Raw genomic sequence first — 17,607 nt, 5'->3', positions numbered from 1 at the left:
TTTGTCTTTGATTTTGAAATAACAGCTTTACGCTGCGGTTTAATGGAAAAGTTTAATAACAAAGACTTTTTACACATTTGCACCTTAAAAATTGTACTTGCAAACATTTGCTTGAGAATAATTTTTAATAATTTTCACTTAAAACAGAACCGAAATGTAAAATTAATCAAAAATGCACCACGTTGTTGCCGCGGGAGGCCAAACTTCAAACGGACCGGAAATATTACTGCACGTTCGGCTTGCATTACCCTCCGCGCTCCCTCCAGTGACCACCGTTTCGCAAGTGGACTTAAAAATGGGAGCGAAATTTTTGAGTAAAATGTTCCGAGATTCCGAGCATGCATTACGCTTCTTTCGTTCCGGGGGTTTCCCTACTTTAAATCAACGCAATAAGCAATTTCTTTTCATTTTTCAAAGGAAAAAAAACGTTGAACCACACAGCTTGCCAAATACTTTCCCCCCCACAACGGTTGCTGGTGGGGATGCCAAACTTTGAAAATCAACGGTTTCCTTAGATCCTCTTCCGAGGAAGAAGGAACATGTTCATAAATATTTTATTGCTTCCTCTTTCGTCGGTTTGACCGGGAGCTTTGGAGGAATCTTAGTGTTCGCATTTTTTTGTCTATATATCGGTTTGTGTATTCTGTTTGAGGCCGAAGGGCAGAGGGGAGGGAATTTTATTTCCATTGCAACAACCACAGTTGGGGCCCAACATCTTCTCGGGGAACTTTCTTGTTCTTGTACGTTACAAAAGTTCATCCACTCCAGAATACCCCGTCGACTGAGTTTCCCGTTTGATGGGAATTCAATTTGTTGGGCGTGATGATGGTTGGTGCCAGAATGGTGTGTTGTGCAGGAATCCAGCCTCAGGACGGTCGGTGTTGGGATGAAAATTCGTGCTGGCGGAAGGAGAAGGCGAAGACGGTGTCCGGGAAAAGTGTTACGAGCCCCCGGGGGTCATCAAATCAGTGGTAAACCGGTGGGTTCCACTCGATGTCTCGAACCGTCGTTATCTTTCGTCGGTTTTTGAGCCGCTCTTCAGCAGCAGAGAGAGCAGACGAGGCTTTAAGTGGTCACATCATCAACACTTTACGGTTCGCTGAATGTTGTTTCGTTTTCCCTAGACGGTCTCATAAGGACGGGTTTGGATTTGCGGTTTTGTGGTGGGAAAATGGGCGCCTTTATGGCATTATTAAATCGATGACGGTTTGATTGTCTACGAGAAGACTGAGGGTCTCGATACAATTGTCTTCTAATTGAGGTAAACCTGTTGCGGGGTCAGTTCTAGATATTTTAAACAAGTATACAAATAAGGAGTTCGAATATTCTTTGAAATATTTTTATCGTTGGAACGGTATACACGAACATTTTACTAAAGATATGTTAAAGGTAAAATAATCAGTGAGGGTTCATTAATGGTGGAGAGCCTGAAGATGGCAGCAGCACGGACAGGCGGATACCAATTATGCTCAGTTGATAGGGCCCGGAGTAATGAGTGAAGCTTTGAGTAGCCAAGAGAAAAGATAGCCAGAGGCGACTCTAAGACAAGAAAATGATCTGATGAAAAACAACAACTCAAGAGCTATATAAAAAAAAAATACTGTCTTGCATTGTTTGTGTGTGTAACTATAAGCGCGCATAAGGGCATCTAAAGCAGCAAGCGAGAACGATTTGAATGAAACATAAAATAGCTCTTTTCTCGTCGGCGCTCGGGCCGGGGAAAATAAAACATCCCCACGGTTCCGGAAGGCATGAGCGTGATTTTGCCAAGCGATTTTCAACTGTTTGGAAACTTAATTTCATTTCTGCTGATGCAGATGCCTCGCGGAAATGGAAAACTTTTAGCATAATTGGAGTTTTATGCCGAGTGCCACTTATTTCATTTAGATTGTTTCAGGAACAATCAGGATTGTTCTTGGCCCATTTTTTTGGTCTGTTTTCTTCCAAGAGATCAGGCTCGTTTCGAATGTCCAAAGCATACGGAAAAAAAACAGCTGCAAGCAAATGAACGCTTTGATGGCCGGCGAGAATTGCATATAAATCATATTATAAAGAGTGTCAAACATGTTAAAAAACTAATTAAAATGTAGAAATGGTATTGATACCGAAAGAATGTGAAAAAGGAATTCATTAAACCCTTAATGTATCAAAGCAAAAGTAGTTTTGATTGATGCTGTTATCTAACAGGCCATAAACTTTTAATAACATGCTGAAACACGTACTTCATCCACTCTTCTGCGCATCAAACTAAGAAGGTACTACAATCCAAGATTTAATAAAATATGCAGTTTCTCGCAGTAATAAAAAAGCAGACACTCAACTCCGTGTAATCATAGTTTCATCGGGAGCACATTTTTTTCCCTACCGGACGACCTTCTTGCTTCCCTTAGTTACATATGCTGTCGCTTCTTAAATCTTGTCTCCAACTCCGAAACGCCCGGACGATGTTATCTTAAGAAATCGTGGGTTTAAGTATGGTGAGACCTTTAGGGTAACGAAGAACGAGCGTCGTCGATGAGGGAGGAAAAACAACATGAGATTAAAGAACACTCCCCTCAAAGCGTCCGTCGCGTCGCCGGAAGTGAAGATTAAAGAAGCTCCAAAGTAACCACCGTGCCCACTTTCGAATGGTCGTTTTCTTCGGGTTTTCTTCACCCACTTTTTTAAAGCTTTCCTTGTCCTTAGGAAACAGATGTTTCGACCATCTCCAGAGGGAGGATCCGATGGGTCGAGCATATTTTGAGCCAAAGGTAGGCGGACCCGGAGGCGACCACTACGCAGCGGTGAATTTTCATTGCAAGCAACACGGAGGTAAGTTCCGGTGGCAAACGGCTTTCCTCGCGTGCAGCAATGGTGAGCGGGAAAAGACGAATCCGAAAGTGTGGCAAAAACTTTACATCTAAATGCTAATATTTCCAGTGTGTCACATCGGTGGTGTCGGTCGGTCGGTCCTGGTTCTGCAGTTCCCCCCAGTTCGGAGGTCCAGAGGCCAAACTCACCGGAGAGACTCACCAGAAGACATTGACACCAAGTTGTCAGCAGTCGCGACGGGGTGAAAGGAAGAAAAAGGAAGTAGGCAGGCGGTTGGGAAAAATTTCGTAATTTATATTCAATCATATTCCCATGGTGTTCCATGGCTGCCGTCGAGAAACGAACGTGGGGACGAAAGTTACTTCTGAAGGATTTTCGATCCTTCGCCAAAGCAAGGGAGGAAACTAAAGGAGGAAACCGAAGAACAAGAGAGAGAGAGAGGAAAACGCGCCCTGTCCTCCCCAAGTGTGGCAGCTGATTTTCGACTTGCCTGCTGCATAATTTGCTTTTAATAAAATTGTTAACAAACATAGATCGGGACCACGACGGTGGTGGTCGAGAAACAAATTGGTGCGAATATGTGTTAGCTTTGTCACCCCGTAGTTTTTTTTTCATTCTCCCGCCAGGGACCGAAACCCGGAAGGAAGCCATAAACCAATCCCCACCTTTCCACCTCGGGAAGGGGCGATAAGGCAAGCGCTTATAATGCTCGAAAGAGGGCCTCGAAATGGGTCGTATTTAAATTTGCACGCTTGTCTTGCGAACTCCGGACATGGCCCCTTCCGTCGGGCTCAACAGTTGGTTGGGTTGGGATTGTCGGCAGTTTTGTTGCCGGTCGGGACACAGTGCTACAACTGTTTGTCGGGTCATGGGTGGTGAAATCGAGTGGTCGTTTGAGTGTTATTGAACAATTTTGTCCTCGCAAAGCCCTCTCTGCGGAGGAAGGAATGGATTGGGTGAATGTTTGTTTGATAACGCCTGCGGGAAATGGGAAGCATTTGTTCACTTGTTGCACACGGGCGGTGTTATGTTTGTTCTAGCTTGTGACCGAGTGTTTGCAGGATAAACGGACGAAATACAGATTTGATTTCCATCACTGGTAGTGTTACAAGTTGTAAACCGACCGATTTTTGCTTGTTACGGTATGGCTGGTATTTAATTTTATTAAATAATCCGATATAGATATGTGGAGTGTATGTTCACGGTTTACGTACACATCAAAGCAAAAGTTGAAATTGAAGTAATGAAATGTACTTAATAAAGACTTTTTATGTTTTGCTGTATAGCGGGATTAATTCTCGTTTAATTTGTTTCGTTTGAAGAGTGGAAAATATATTTAGCTGCTATGTTATTTGTTGCGACAAATTAATGAATTTGATTGGTATTAAGTATTAGCAGGATATTTAATCATGAAAGAGCAATTTGAAACTTTTAACCCAATAGCTGTGATGTTCTGTTTATTCTGAAGCACATGATTAAGCGGTATCCTACATTCAATATGAAAAATAAACGATCTTTGAACATGTTAAATACATCGCTGGTATAGTTGGCAGGGTAGCAAAGGTGAACAACAAATTATCCCTTATACCACCAGGGACTGGCCAAGCGTTTGGCTGGTATCAAGGTTCATTTATCATTTCGATTTATCGCGACCCGTCCTGCCGGTTGTCACTTTCGATTGGTTTCGTTTATGAGAAACACTATTTCGTTTTCGCGTGCGGAGCATGCAGAGCGGTTCAACCTGCGGAATAATCCTGCCCAATCCTCACCCTACACACAAACAAACGATTTTTATCGTTAGACCATAAAACGGTTTGACAAAAATCCACTTTCAAGCCACATTTCGTTGCCTTTTCCTGGTCCTGTTTTTTTACTAAGACAACCTCTTCCACTATGCTGGTTTCATATTCTTTAGCCGTGACGGCATCCGACCGGAGTTGTTTTTGCCTCGAACTACCCCGAAGTGTTCTAACCGTGCTGCTTCTTTGGCACGTTTTTTTTCCCCGCTCGTCTCGAGAAGAAATGAAGAAAAAGGAACCCGCCGGAACCTCAAACCACCATAACGATGAAAGCCGACATAAAAACCGTCAACCAAAGTGGCAAAATCATGGTTATTGCGCCCGGCCTGTTCGCCAGCTTGCGGCGGACGAGTTTTCTCTATCGGCACCGCACTTTTCCCACGTTCCAAGCCGGCCCCGTTCAACCCTCCCGGCCCCGGCTGTCCGGGTGTTGAAAACCGAAATGGAGGAAACTGTTGGCATATTCTTCGGTTCGGGGTTTTCCCCGTCAGGCGCGTGTGTTTCGAACGCGCTCCGGAGCATGGCGTGCTGTCGTCATGTTGAAGCTAATCCAGATCTGCAACCCCGGGAAAAGGGCGAGTCTGCTGGGGTTGCGCTAAGAGCTTCGGGAAAGCATCGCCATTTGGCGTCACAATCCGGAAAAGTATTCTACGGGCGCGGGAAAAAAGGGGGGGATAGGTGGCTGGGAAGCATAAGAACACATCTGCCAAAACGCACCCCTCCAACGGATATGTCGTCCTTCCGCCGGCGCGCCAAACTTTTGCCGACTGTTTTTAAGTACATAAAATGTCATAATATATTTGCACTCGGGGTTTTGGAGATTTCCCGCTCTCGTGACACTGGATAACGTGTGACACCCACACACCCACACACTGCGCCCGGCAGTGGATAAGGATCGGGGTGAGTTTACTTTATGCCACGCTGTGTGACTGTAAACATAAACACACTCCCAGAAAGTGCCAGACAGACCGACTGACAAACGGGAAGCAAATCCTTCCCGGCTCGGAAGACTTCCGGCCCGTCGACGGCGTGGTGTGGAAAGTGCTTCTTGCGAAATGAAGTTATGATGGGTTAAGGACAAATATGAGTCAATTTTATCGTGACCAGGCGCGGGAAAGACGGTAGAGCTCGAATGCGCTCTTTTCCGACGCGTACTAGGATATTGTTTCCGGATTAGGGAAAAGTTTTGAATAATTGCTCAAACACTCTGACTCAGTGCTGGTTGTGGGTTGGGATGACGTGGAAAGCATGATTAATCTGTTGAATCAGTTTTAGAATGTGAGGGGGGACCGAGGTTCATCAGGATAACAGAAATCTAATTTGTGTATTTTAAGCATGACAGATTGTGTTCTTATAGAAAAGCGTTGTTTAAACATAATATTAATGAAAAGAAATAGCAAGATCAAATAGCTTCGCTTGAATTTATAAAAATACGATTATAATAAAAATTAACATCTTATTCCATTTTTTAATTTAAGATTGTTGTTGTGGGTTTCAATATGTTTACAGTTTTAGTTGTTTTGAATGCTGAGATACCATTAAAAATTATTATCAGTTTGTATTTGAGAGCTTATTCACTACCAAATTTGAAACCATAAGCAAAATTTACTTTCGATTGGTTATTGGAAGTGACTGATCAGGGTGAAATAGAACAGAAATGGCAAGTGTTTGTTCCTCAAATATGGTATTCATACCAATCGATATGTATTATTAATGGCTTTGCACTCTGTGAGTAAAATAAAATCACTTTTCCTCTACGTTGGACATCAACGTATCAACTTTCTGATGTGAGTGAAGAAGCTTCGTTCCAATGATAAGCCTCGTATAGATCCATTCGGGACATTAATCCGAAACCCAGCAGTTTGATGGACGCAATTTTCCTCTCATTTATTATTTCTTCTCCTGTTAGCGCTAACGCTAACTAGGAATGTAATTAAGGGTACGGTTTGATTGGATTTGATTGCGGGATGGCTTTCGAGGGGCGATAATGAGAGCGCATATCCGTCCGAGGGTTTCGCGTGCGTCAGAATCTTCTAATTAAATCAACTCCCGACCAAGCGCCGTGTAGCGCCCGGTGAGCATTATTTACGTTGCGCCGAAAGAAGTCCTTTCTTCGACTTCAAACGACGAGACCCCGGTCGAGTGTGGCCCCGGTCGAGAACGTGAGTCTCATCCAAAAGTCCACGCACGTAGCCGGGCTCGTTCGTGGTTCGTGGGTGAAAGAAAAGTTTGCTTCCATCTGGCTATGTGCCCTTCGCGGCCCAAAGGCTTACGCTCAACTTTAGCACGGAATCTTGCTTTGCTCGGGCTTGTCTCCTCCCCCTCCCCCCGGTAGAGAAGGAAAGTGGTTCGGCCATTTTTTCGTTTGTTTGTGGTATCCTCCCTTTACGGTTACGATCGGTTGGCTGATGCCTCGCTTCGTTTTTTTTTTCATTCTGTCCGGTGTGAAACTAGACGAAAAACGTCTCTTCGCCGGCATTGGCTTTCCCTTGCGTTTTCCGCGCTAAATTATCGTCCCATCCGCTGTCCGAAAAAACCACAGAACGGAATGGGTGGGGGAAAAAAACGCTGCTGCAATTCATTGCAGATTCCCAACTCGGCAGAAATCGGGAAGGCATCCGGAGCATTCGCGGGTTGGATTTCCCGGTGGGGGTTGAATGGGCGCGCCGTAACGTCCAACCACACCTAAACGCCCAGCCATTTCACCCACCGACCGGTGTCTACGCAGTGTTGATTTTATGACTAGCATTAAAATTATTATGCGATTCGTTTTACGATTATGTCTACATCGTGGAAACATTTTACCGCGGGTTCCGATGTGTTTTTTGTGGGAGGATGAGGAGGCAGTGGAGGGTGCGAGCGAATGGAAGGATAATGATGGAAAGGGGATACGGTGCCGGAGTGGCAGCCTACAAATTTTACATTTGTTTTTCGGGGCGCAACCTGCCCGCCCGAATGCGGGGAAGCACCACTTGATGTCCTGTTGGGATTTGTTCTACACGAAAATCTCCGCACCCGACTGGTGTGGGTTCTTTAATTTTGCTCCACTTTCCGGGACGGGATTGTTGAAAGTTGTTTTTACACCACTCAACCTCCCCCCACGAGCGTATTGTTACCCTTCGTTGCGGGTGGGTGTGGGCGATTTTCCGACACATCACCGCAAAGTAATGCGCGCCGGAAGGTCGTGAAGAAGGGGGCCAGATGGGTGGTGGGGAGGCCACGGAACCGAATGGAACAAATTATTGTAACGGCCATTATGTAAATTGGGGCTTAGACAGTTCGCGCTTATGACTTTGTCTGCCAGTCTTTCGTTGGTCATTAGAATCTCTGCTGTGCGAATGTTCGAAAGGGGGCCCTGTTTTTCGTGTACTTTCGCGCGCGAAGGCTGGCTTTCCGACGGACGGCAAACCAGTTGCTGGAGCGCGCGAGAAGAGGGTAATTAGTTAAGCCGATTGCAAGATAGCGCAGTCATTTGGCGGTCTGTCGAAAATCGCCAAAACAGTTAATGGCCCAGCTGTTTTGGGAGGGAACGTTTTCTTTGCCGCGCAAGAATAAGCAAAGACGATTTGCGACGACTGTAAGGACAGCGTGCTTGTTGAGGAGCACGGGGAGAGCAAGAAATGTCTGTGAAAGAAATGAAACGTCGCCCATAAGCTGTATCGTAACGAATTTTTGACAATGTGCTAAGTTGACATTTTCCCTTTTTACCGCAAGGTTTTGCAATGTGCGTGATTGAAGGTATCACATAAAAAGATGATAATCGTTGCGACAGCATTTACTCAGCTTGTCGCAACTATTTTGGCAGAAATTAATGTTGCTCCCGACATTTGCTTCAGATTGTTTCTGTTACGCGATCATCAATTATTTTAGCCTTGGCAAGCTGGTATTATAGGTTGTTTAATTATGTAACGCCATATTTTCCTAAAATGCATGTACCGTGCATTCTGAAGGTGAGTGTTTTTCCCGGAAGCACATTACAATATAGTTTGAGAAAAATAATGTGTTAATCATATAGCAACAAAACTGTTAATGAAATAATTGATACATACTTTTGCATTGCACTAGAAACCTGGAAAAACTTTATTTTAACTAGTTAACTAGGTTAAATTTTACAATTGAGAATTATATCAGAAATAATTAAACAAAATGCGTTATAAAAATTCAATTGAGTTAGGCGTCTTAGAGATAATACCCAAAATATTAAAAATCACATTTGATTAGTTTTGATTGATTGTCTGTCCATCTTTAAACTGTCTTTTAATAAAAAAGCACACTCTACATATTTACTAATAATTCTTACTCAACGCTTACCAAAATTTTCAATAATTTTTTCTTTCCCATTACAAAGGCTTCGAAGGGTAATAATAACTACCGGATACAAAATCAAATTAACCCTCCCCAATCCACCGACCTGGACTTCGATCCTTAATTAGATGCAAACATTTCCCGCACGTCCGTACACGTCAAGTGTTTGGGGCTCATCAGACGGCCGCATGGGTGGGTCGGCTCCAACCATCGAACCCATCGCCACAGTATCCGTGCACGTCTTTGTTGAATCGATTGACGGCGTTTGAAGTGCCATTTGATGGTCAGCATCAAAGGACCGGGCTTTGCTCGCCCTAATCTTCCGAAGCGAACGCTATTTATACGAGCACACTCAAGGCCGGCAGCTCAAGAGCACCCTCTAGCATCCTTGGCAGATGCGAAAGGGCAAACATCACGAGGTTTCCCGCCTTCTTGTTTGATGGTCGTGGACATGTGTGTGTGTGTGTGTATGAGTTTCCATTGGGTTGGGTAGCAACCTTAGCAGTGACTACCAGGTCGTCCAGTAAATGATGATTGTCTTCATTAGCAATAATCGTTATCCCACCGGAAGTGGATATGCTGCATCATCAATTATGTTGCCCGAGGATGCCGATTGGCCGCTCCGTCTCCCACACCTTGCAGCAGATCACGCCACAAACGAGCCACCCCTCCCCCCGGGGGTGGGTCGTAATACGTTCCACCAGCTTTCATGGGTCGTCTCGGACATGGAGCCGTTCGGGGGGGATAATTTTCGACACCATTTAACAGGTTGACTACACGATCGATGCTGGTCAACCTTTAACCACCGATATCGTTGAAACGGCGTGTAAGCACGACAGGAACATAAGGTGTGTGTATGTGCAAAGGAATCTCTCACAGCCAGTCGTCCGTCTCACGGAAACACCGGTAGTAAAAGGAGGAAAAACTGCCAATTTATTTGATTGCAGTCTACTTCCGGCCGGCTTCGGGTTCGCCCGACGGAATCGAATTTTATTTTGCGAAGCAGGAACTTCGTTTCCTTTTCGCACCGTTCCCTTCCCTAAGGGAAACAGCTCGGAGTTCCTCCACATCGCCGTCTTGTCGCAGTACGAGCTCAATCAAATGTTGCCTTAAATTGTGTAATTCTGATTATTAAGCCACTGATGCCTTCTACCTGATAACGGCCACCTTACCTGGGTTGTGTGTTGCGCTGAACCGTCTCCCGGTGGAAAACTGCGCCTTGAAAGGCGGCCGGAACAGAAGTCTAGTGAAGCGATATCTGTATTTGTACGTTTGTGCCAGATTGGCTTTCTTTTACCGTGCCGTTTCCGGTCCACTCGTTTGTGTGTGTGTGTGTATTTACATCGCACATGTCCCGCACGTACGCGTCATCGGAAGTGTCTAGCGAGTCTAGACCAATCCCACGCAACGGCAAAAGGCTCGTAAACGAATGCCACAAGCGACGTAAAGGACACAGCGAAGGAAGGGAGAAAAAATGAAAGAAGTCGACCGTTTCCTCTTCGTTTGGATCCTTTTGTGTCTCCCAGAGCATCACGTCCATCCGGCAGGCCGGAACGTCGGTGCAGGGAGATATAAACGGATATGCCCCACCCGCCGGAACGCGCCACCAGTGCGCCAGTTGATTTTTGCTCAAATATTTATTTTTATTATTTCGTTCACACCTTCCCAATCATCGCGTCGAAGTTAGGGAACGACGCACCGACGACCCGACCAGGCTCAGCCAGAGTTGCTCCTTTAGTGGCACTGGAATTACGGTGGTGGTATTGAGTATCTTTCTCGCCCTCCCAACGAAACCATCGAACCATCGTCAGCTTCCCCCAAGTTTGTGGTGCTTCCGGGCAAAGGAATTCTTGGAGTGGTGGAGCACCAATTCGCACCAGCTTTACGCTTGATCCGGCCCGAGGGTGGTTGCGTCCCTTTTGTCGAAGGGTGATGGTTGGGGCGGTTGGAAAAGGGACCTGCTGCCGGAATCAGTTGGATTGCGGGAGGTGTTGAGTTGTAGGCAGATCAATGAAGAACCGAGAAAACCTCCCTCCTCCATGAGTGTCTAAGACATGTGCAGGTGGTGGTTCTTTGGGAAGATTCTTCCGTTGCCGGATCAAATAAGGATAAGAGGGAACGGAATCGGGGAGATTCGGGATTGGTTCGGGGCGGAAAAGTGCCGGAAGGAAGCACCGGAACAAGATCAGTCTTTCAAGAAGTGTAGCTTTAATTTTTTATCCCACCATCGTGTTACATTGTCCTGCGTTCTAGCCTCACCACCACCAGGTTCACCACCTCCCGGTGTTCGCCAGCGACAGAGTGGTTCGTTGGCAAGCATTCAGATTTTTCCCGAATCCCGTCGGCGAAATGGCGCGAAGAAGATATCGTAATTCAATGGCGATGTTAAATTCTGCCCGAACCCATTTTTGGCATCGTTCAACGGCGCTACCGAAAGTCGTTTCGTGACCGTTTTTCGTTCGCTTCCCGCGGTAGCTTTAAGGATACATCACGATCGATCCGCGTGAATGGGAAGGAGTCAGGCTAGGGGGAGGTGGGGGCGTTGGAAGCGTTGTCCTTTACAGTCCACGACGTCGCCGCCAATGATGCCCATTTTTCTCCGATTTCCGTTCGGTAAATTTAAATTTTCCTTCCGACTGTGCGGACGGAACTCGAAGTTCTGAACGTCGCCAGGATGTAGCGTGAGTTATTTTAGTTGAGAACGGAGAAAAGATTTAAAGTGAAAGTGTAAGATCAATGGGCACTTTAATTCCGGGACGTTCATGCTTGCATTGATTTTCTCGTGATTCATTCCAGCGGATTTCTTCTACTGGTAGGAGAACAGGTTTGAAAATACAGAGTGTTTTCTCGGTAGAATTTCCGAAGATGAAGTGGTACGATTCCGTTGATCACATGTAGTTTGATTGATTAAATCCATTCACGGGAGTCAGGACAGATGCGTTGATACGGACTCGTCGTGAAGGATGTTACATTATTCAAGAGCTTGGAATCTATGCTGAATAGATAACATGTTTATCTCTTCAAATACTTGGAGTTTAAAAACTAAGCTAACATACGCTTAGACTGTTTATCAAACAAGTAACAATATACTTTTTTGCAATTTGTCTTACAACATCACAAAACAACATAAAATATGTGTTATCAATAAAAAATTGTGCAAGAAATGATATAAGCGTGTGTCAAATAATACCATAGATTGATATCCTGCACAGTAACGCCTTTAGTTTAAGTTATCATTAAGCTTTGGACCGAATGCGCCACACAATTTTGTACTGTATAAGTTAGTTTAAAGTATTAGTTATACAATTTAAATTAAATGACTTTCCAAGTTAATTGAGAAAAACAGTAGAAACATATTAGAATAATCTTTAAACTTGAAAGACTCTGCTTTGAAATCGATAGCAAAGTGGCACTGACTTAAAAAACAACCTTCATAAATAAATCCCCGTTCTCGGAGATCGGTTTTCCAAGCGATTGACATAAGCCCCACGCCGGGAAACGGAAGCGCAGTATAAAATTCAAATTAATCCCCCTCAAATCGCCGATCATAGCCCGCAGTCCCGGAGGTACCGGACACTGAGCTAACAAGCGGGCTGACACCTCTAATGGTTTTAAGTAGCCAATCCATTCCGGCATTCCACGGCGTCCTCCGGGGCTCGCTCGATGGCTAAATGGACGATTAGTGTTTTTAATTTCCATACTCGCTCCAGGATTATGGCGACCGCCATCGGTATGGAATTATTCCACCATGTTTGTCCGTTCGCCCAGCGCTAGTTGTTTTGGGCTTCTTTTTCTGTTTTTGTTTCGGTTTGTTGCGCCGTGGTAACGACCGACAAAATTCTAGCGCCGTGGGGCTCGGGTGGAAATCACATTTACTGTTGCTTGTTTGCACCGGGAATGTATTTTTTTGTTTCGTGTTGTTTCGTGTCGGTATTACTTTTCGCTCATGCGATAGGGTCCCCGTGTATGTACTAGCAACAGTTTTCCCCGGCCTGGTTTCCACACGTTAACGCTCGCTTCTTCCGCTTCGCCCAACGGGGCGAGTTTAATTTAATGGCAAATGTAAATTGGTTTTAATTTAAGCAGTTACACCACAATGACGCCTAGGAACAGCGACAACAGGGCACACAACGCCGGTAAGGGAAATTCATGTCCATTTGCCCGAATCGGCGAACGTGTGGATAGTGCCGGCGTGTTCCGTGGAGTGCGAAATACTTACAGTCAACGCTGACTTTAATTCGCTTCGACACCGTGGGCGGTACGCCGTTCGATGCAATGCAGAGGTATGCACCCATGTCCAGGCGGGAGATTTTCGTAATTTCGATGGAATTGCCCTCCCACTCGGGCACTGCGGGTGGTGCCGATTTTCCGTGTTCGATTCAGCGTGCAGAAGTGGTTGTCGTAGCGTACAGGAGGGTGAGAAAAGGGAAAAGAAATTTATTAATGCAGGCGACAGACCGTTCCCGTGTGGTCGATAACGGTGCGAGAACGCCCGGGAACCGCAACCCGGGGTTTCTTGAGCCGTTTGGAAAATGTTGCCCACTTTCTTACGTTTTGGGTTTGCCAGCATACTTACCGTTCAGCGATCTATTAATGGCTATCTTGGAGTTGTCGTCCCGTTTCCATTTTACCGTCGGCGTTGGGCTTCCTGTGGCGCGACATTTTAGCGTCACGTTGGAACCCTCCCGCACGATGACGTCACTGGAGCTGAGGGAGTCGTCGATGTTGGGCGGCACTGGGGGGGGGGGGGGGGGGGATAGTTAGAATAATAAAAATAATTATCAACAAAAACTCCTGTGTGTCACGGATAAGAATTATGAATTTGTTTTTCAAACTAGTTATAACTTAAGTGCTCGTTTTCATCAACAGAACCATGTCCATATGGCTTCACAGAAAAGTACGACTCATGATGAAAAAATGGAAAAAGTGTGTTTTTATCTATAGCTAGCTTAAAGTTTGCATTGATTTTTGAAAAAGGTGTTCCTTTCTTTCCAGAACCATTTGATCAGTTTTGATTTTGATTTGAATACAAATTTTCCCATTTCTGACCCGCTTTGGACATCATTTTCTCCAAAATCATGTTTCTACATACCATCAAACCCAATCGAATGTGACAAAATGAATGATTTAGAAAACCTTTATCCAAAGTTCCCTATTATTCAAGCACAATAAAAGCCACCATCTCCGGATGTACAGCAAACGAAATTTTCTCCAAAGAAAATCATACATCCAGAACATGAGGAAGGTGTGAACAAAGTGTCACAATGTAAAAGAGATAGGAAAAAGATATGTTGATGAATTTCTCTGCTCAACTCCACATGGGTGTTTGGAGGACGAATGGGAAAAAGTTGGCTGGTTTTTCTTCACCGTTTCGGTATCCCCCCCTGCGCTTTGCAAGAGTTTTCCTGAATGGGTGCCAAATTTTTCATGCTGTCCTAGCATAAGGATTACTTGCTTAGAACACACACACATACTGGTGGAAAAACACGCCGCACACCCTGCGATAAGTGGGGGAAACGTGGGGGTTTGCATTTTTCAAAGCATTTCCCTTTGGCCTTCCCGTTCGAACGATGTTGTTTTTTTTTTGTATGGCCCGGTGTCTGCACCGTTTGAAAGATGGTGAGGCTCAAGATGTCGACTGTTCATAAGAAGCGTCCGTTTTACTTCATCGTCCTTCCCCAAAACCACTGTTTGCGTGGGCTGCACGCTCCAGGGAAATGAAAATAAATAAATGTTTATTTTGAAATTGTTTTCATGCTCCGGCACAACCAGCCGACCTCCCTCCACCGTTCCAGTCCCCTATTACCGGAGGTTGTTTGCAAGCCAAGCATCTTTTGGGATTTTTCTCATCGCCTCCCCCCACCACCCGCCATTCGGGGGAAGTTTAACCGTTGTTTTTCTTGCATCAGCATCCGATGGCTCAACACAAGATTGCTAACCGGGAAGGTCTCGAACCGGGGCCGGCATTGCGTCCATCGTCAATCGTCTTGCAAGTTTTGCCCGGTTCGTCTTCGCCGTGCCGGTGTGCAGCCGGGTCGCGCGCGTACTTTACGTATCGGATGACGATGTGGCTGATGATCCTAATGTGATTTGAATTTAAATTGATTTTCCGTTTCTTCATTACGCCTATCGTTTTTCATCGGCGCAAACGACAAAAGTGCAAAATCGAATCACTTCCGTTCGCTTCGGTTGCTGCAGTGCTGATCGGATTTAGCCCCACGGGTTCTATTGTGCTGCGAGACATCGTTTGGGGGGTGCAAAAAACGTGAAAAATTGCAACAGCATGCAGGTCTACGGCATCGAAACAATATGATGAGCGAAATTGTATCGGCGCCCGGTTTCGGCAGAAAGCTGACTCGGGCAATAGATTAAAAGGAGCTGACAATAACAAAAAGGCAAGTCGAGTGCTAAGGTTTGTGACTTCATCCAGCGGAAGGATTCAATACAACGGTATGCAAATTCAATGCAGATTCCATTAGTCATTCTCGCCATTTGAAACCGATCAGTTGCAGTTTGGAAAAAGTAGTCATGTTTAACAATAAGCAGCATTGTTAATTTCTGCTGCAGATCTCGACATTCAGGGATTATTTCTTTACGTAAAAGAGCTCAGTTCACAATTATCCTCGATGTTCTATGTTTTATAAGCAACACATATTGTTGGTAAGGAACCGGTTGAGAAAAGCAAAAGCAGTCCTTTCATACATAAATGTTCTTCTCTTACTGCCTGCGAAACTAATCTTTCTGGAGGGATAAGTTAATTACTGCCGCTTTATCGCGTCACCGTCCCCATTACTTAAAGCCGTTTTCGACGACACAGGCAATTTATCCTGGCATTAGGAGGGAAAATTAAATTTGCACCTTACGGCGCTGTAACGACATTGGGATTGAGTTTTTTCTCTCCTCTAGCACTGTCGAGAATCTCGGCATTGTCGTTCGCTTCCCAGCAGCTTCGAAACAGAACCTGTGGATAATAGATGGAGCAAAGAACATCGATTTCCGTGCTGGCGGGTTTTTATTCCACTAAATGGCGCTCGTGGCGGAGACAGGATAAACCCCGCTCCGAAAGTGTCCATTTCTATCAGCTGAAAAAAAAGTTGGATGTGACAGCATCAACGATTGGACGATCAGGTGAAACAGATCAGGGAAACATGAAAAAAAACTTAGCTACCATTCAGCATTAACCGAATCGAAAAGTCATTAAGCTTTTCATCGTGCTTGTGAGTTCCTGCTTAATATTAGTATATAATGGGTTTTTCTCTTCAAGCTACTTACCGACCACATGCAGATAGCCGAACTGCGTCTTTGCCGTGACGGTGTTGATTTGGCACATGTAGCGTCCCTTGTCCTCCTCCTGCACGTTTGATATGTGTAAGAACCAGGTCTTGTGCTTGTCGTGCTTGTCGTGCGTGACGCTAATGCGAGGATTCCGTGTGATCACATGGTTATGTACAGTAAGGATCGCGGACTGCTCGAAGTGCATCCACGCTACCTGAAAGAAGAGATACGTAGCAAAGTCGTATGAACGATCCATAATATGTTTTGAGGAGTTTGTTGGAGCGCTATTCGAGCTGTGATATTTTTTAGATTTTACAAAAGCTAGACCAAGGATCAAATGCATAATTATCCAATGTTTAACTTTTATTTATTCATTCTTGTTGTCTAAAGTGGATAACAATTTGACACGGCGATATTCTCTTCATGAGCATATGTTTTCACACTTCACGAATCATCATGCGCGAAGACGCTAGTCCTTGACATTGGTTTTTAAAACTGTTCCAGCACATCGATTTCGGATTGACAGTTCCTTTCATGTAGAGGCCATTCAAGTTCGAGTAATGACAAGCGTTGTACCACCAGGCACCCCCATACTCTACGGCACAGCTCCCCGGGTAGGCATCGTTATCTTGATCTTTGGTACTGAATTGTCTTCCCTTATGGTACACTAACGAATCTCCCATCGTGCCATTGTAGGTGCCAAGTTTCCTTAGGCCGTATTTCTCACCTTCACCTCCAATTTCGAACTCGCTGTATTGTGCATAGCCAGCTTCACCAGCGGAAGTTTTCACCTCAACCAAAAGCTGGTGAGATCGAGCAGTGGTAAGCCTATGTAGACGCTCCAGTCCGATCCAGAACTCTTGATCGATGTCACCGAATCCCTGGCGATATTCAGTCCAGTTACGATCGAAGTCCAGCAATCCATTGAAACGATGCTGAATTACCAACCATCCTCCTCCGTACAGTAACTGCTCACAAACTCCCTCGTACGCTTCTGTGTTGATCTGTAGCAAGAATTTCCCGGACACTTTGCCAGGTTCCTCGCGACACGATCGGAGCTCTGATCCAGTAGCAAGAATTTGGGGATTGTTCGTTTCCACTTTGGTCTCGGTTATTTTCACAGGATTATTGTAAGTCGCTTGTTTGGAGAGAATGCTTTCCGAAATATTGTGCGGCAAGTTTTGTCCCAATTCGTCCAGCTTATGCTGCAGATATTCTAACTTGTTCATTAGCACTTCAAAGCCAAATCCGTAGTGTGTTTGAACGGAACAGTTATCACTCGCCTGGATACGTTCGATTTGCGACAAGAGTAAAAAAGCAGTGCACATCAGGGTCATCCAAAGGTACGAACACATTTTTCTGCGAAGTAACAATTATGACAGTAACACTATTTATCACGCAGGAGCATTGATATGCT

The 17,607-nt window shown here is 45.1% G+C and overlaps 1 protein-coding gene across 1 annotated transcript in view; it reads right to left on the bottom strand.

Moving 5' to 3' along the window:
* Window positions 1-17,607, bottom strand: part of LOC131261907 (lachesin-like) — a 50,090-nt gene that overhangs the window by 16,463 nt on the left and 16,020 nt on the right. Inside the window, exons 3-5 of the mRNA XM_058263764.1 lie at window positions 16,188-16,404; window positions 13,492-13,650; window positions 13,135-13,263 (exon numbers count right to left, since the gene is read on the bottom strand). Of these exons, the coding sequence (XP_058119747.1) occupies window positions 13,135-13,263; window positions 13,492-13,650; window positions 16,188-16,404 (505 nt within the window). The remainder of the gene's footprint in view (window positions 1-13,134; window positions 13,264-13,491; window positions 13,651-16,187; window positions 16,405-17,607) is intronic.

The sequence above is a fragment of the Anopheles coustani genome, chromosome 2, assembly GCF_943734705.1.
Source record: "Anopheles coustani chromosome 2, idAnoCousDA_361_x.2, whole genome shotgun sequence".
NCBI classification, from domain to species: domain Eukaryota; kingdom Metazoa; phylum Arthropoda; class Insecta; order Diptera; family Culicidae; genus Anopheles; species Anopheles coustani.
Note: the sequence above shows the minus strand (reverse complement) of the source record. Positions and strands in the feature narration are given on the sequence as shown.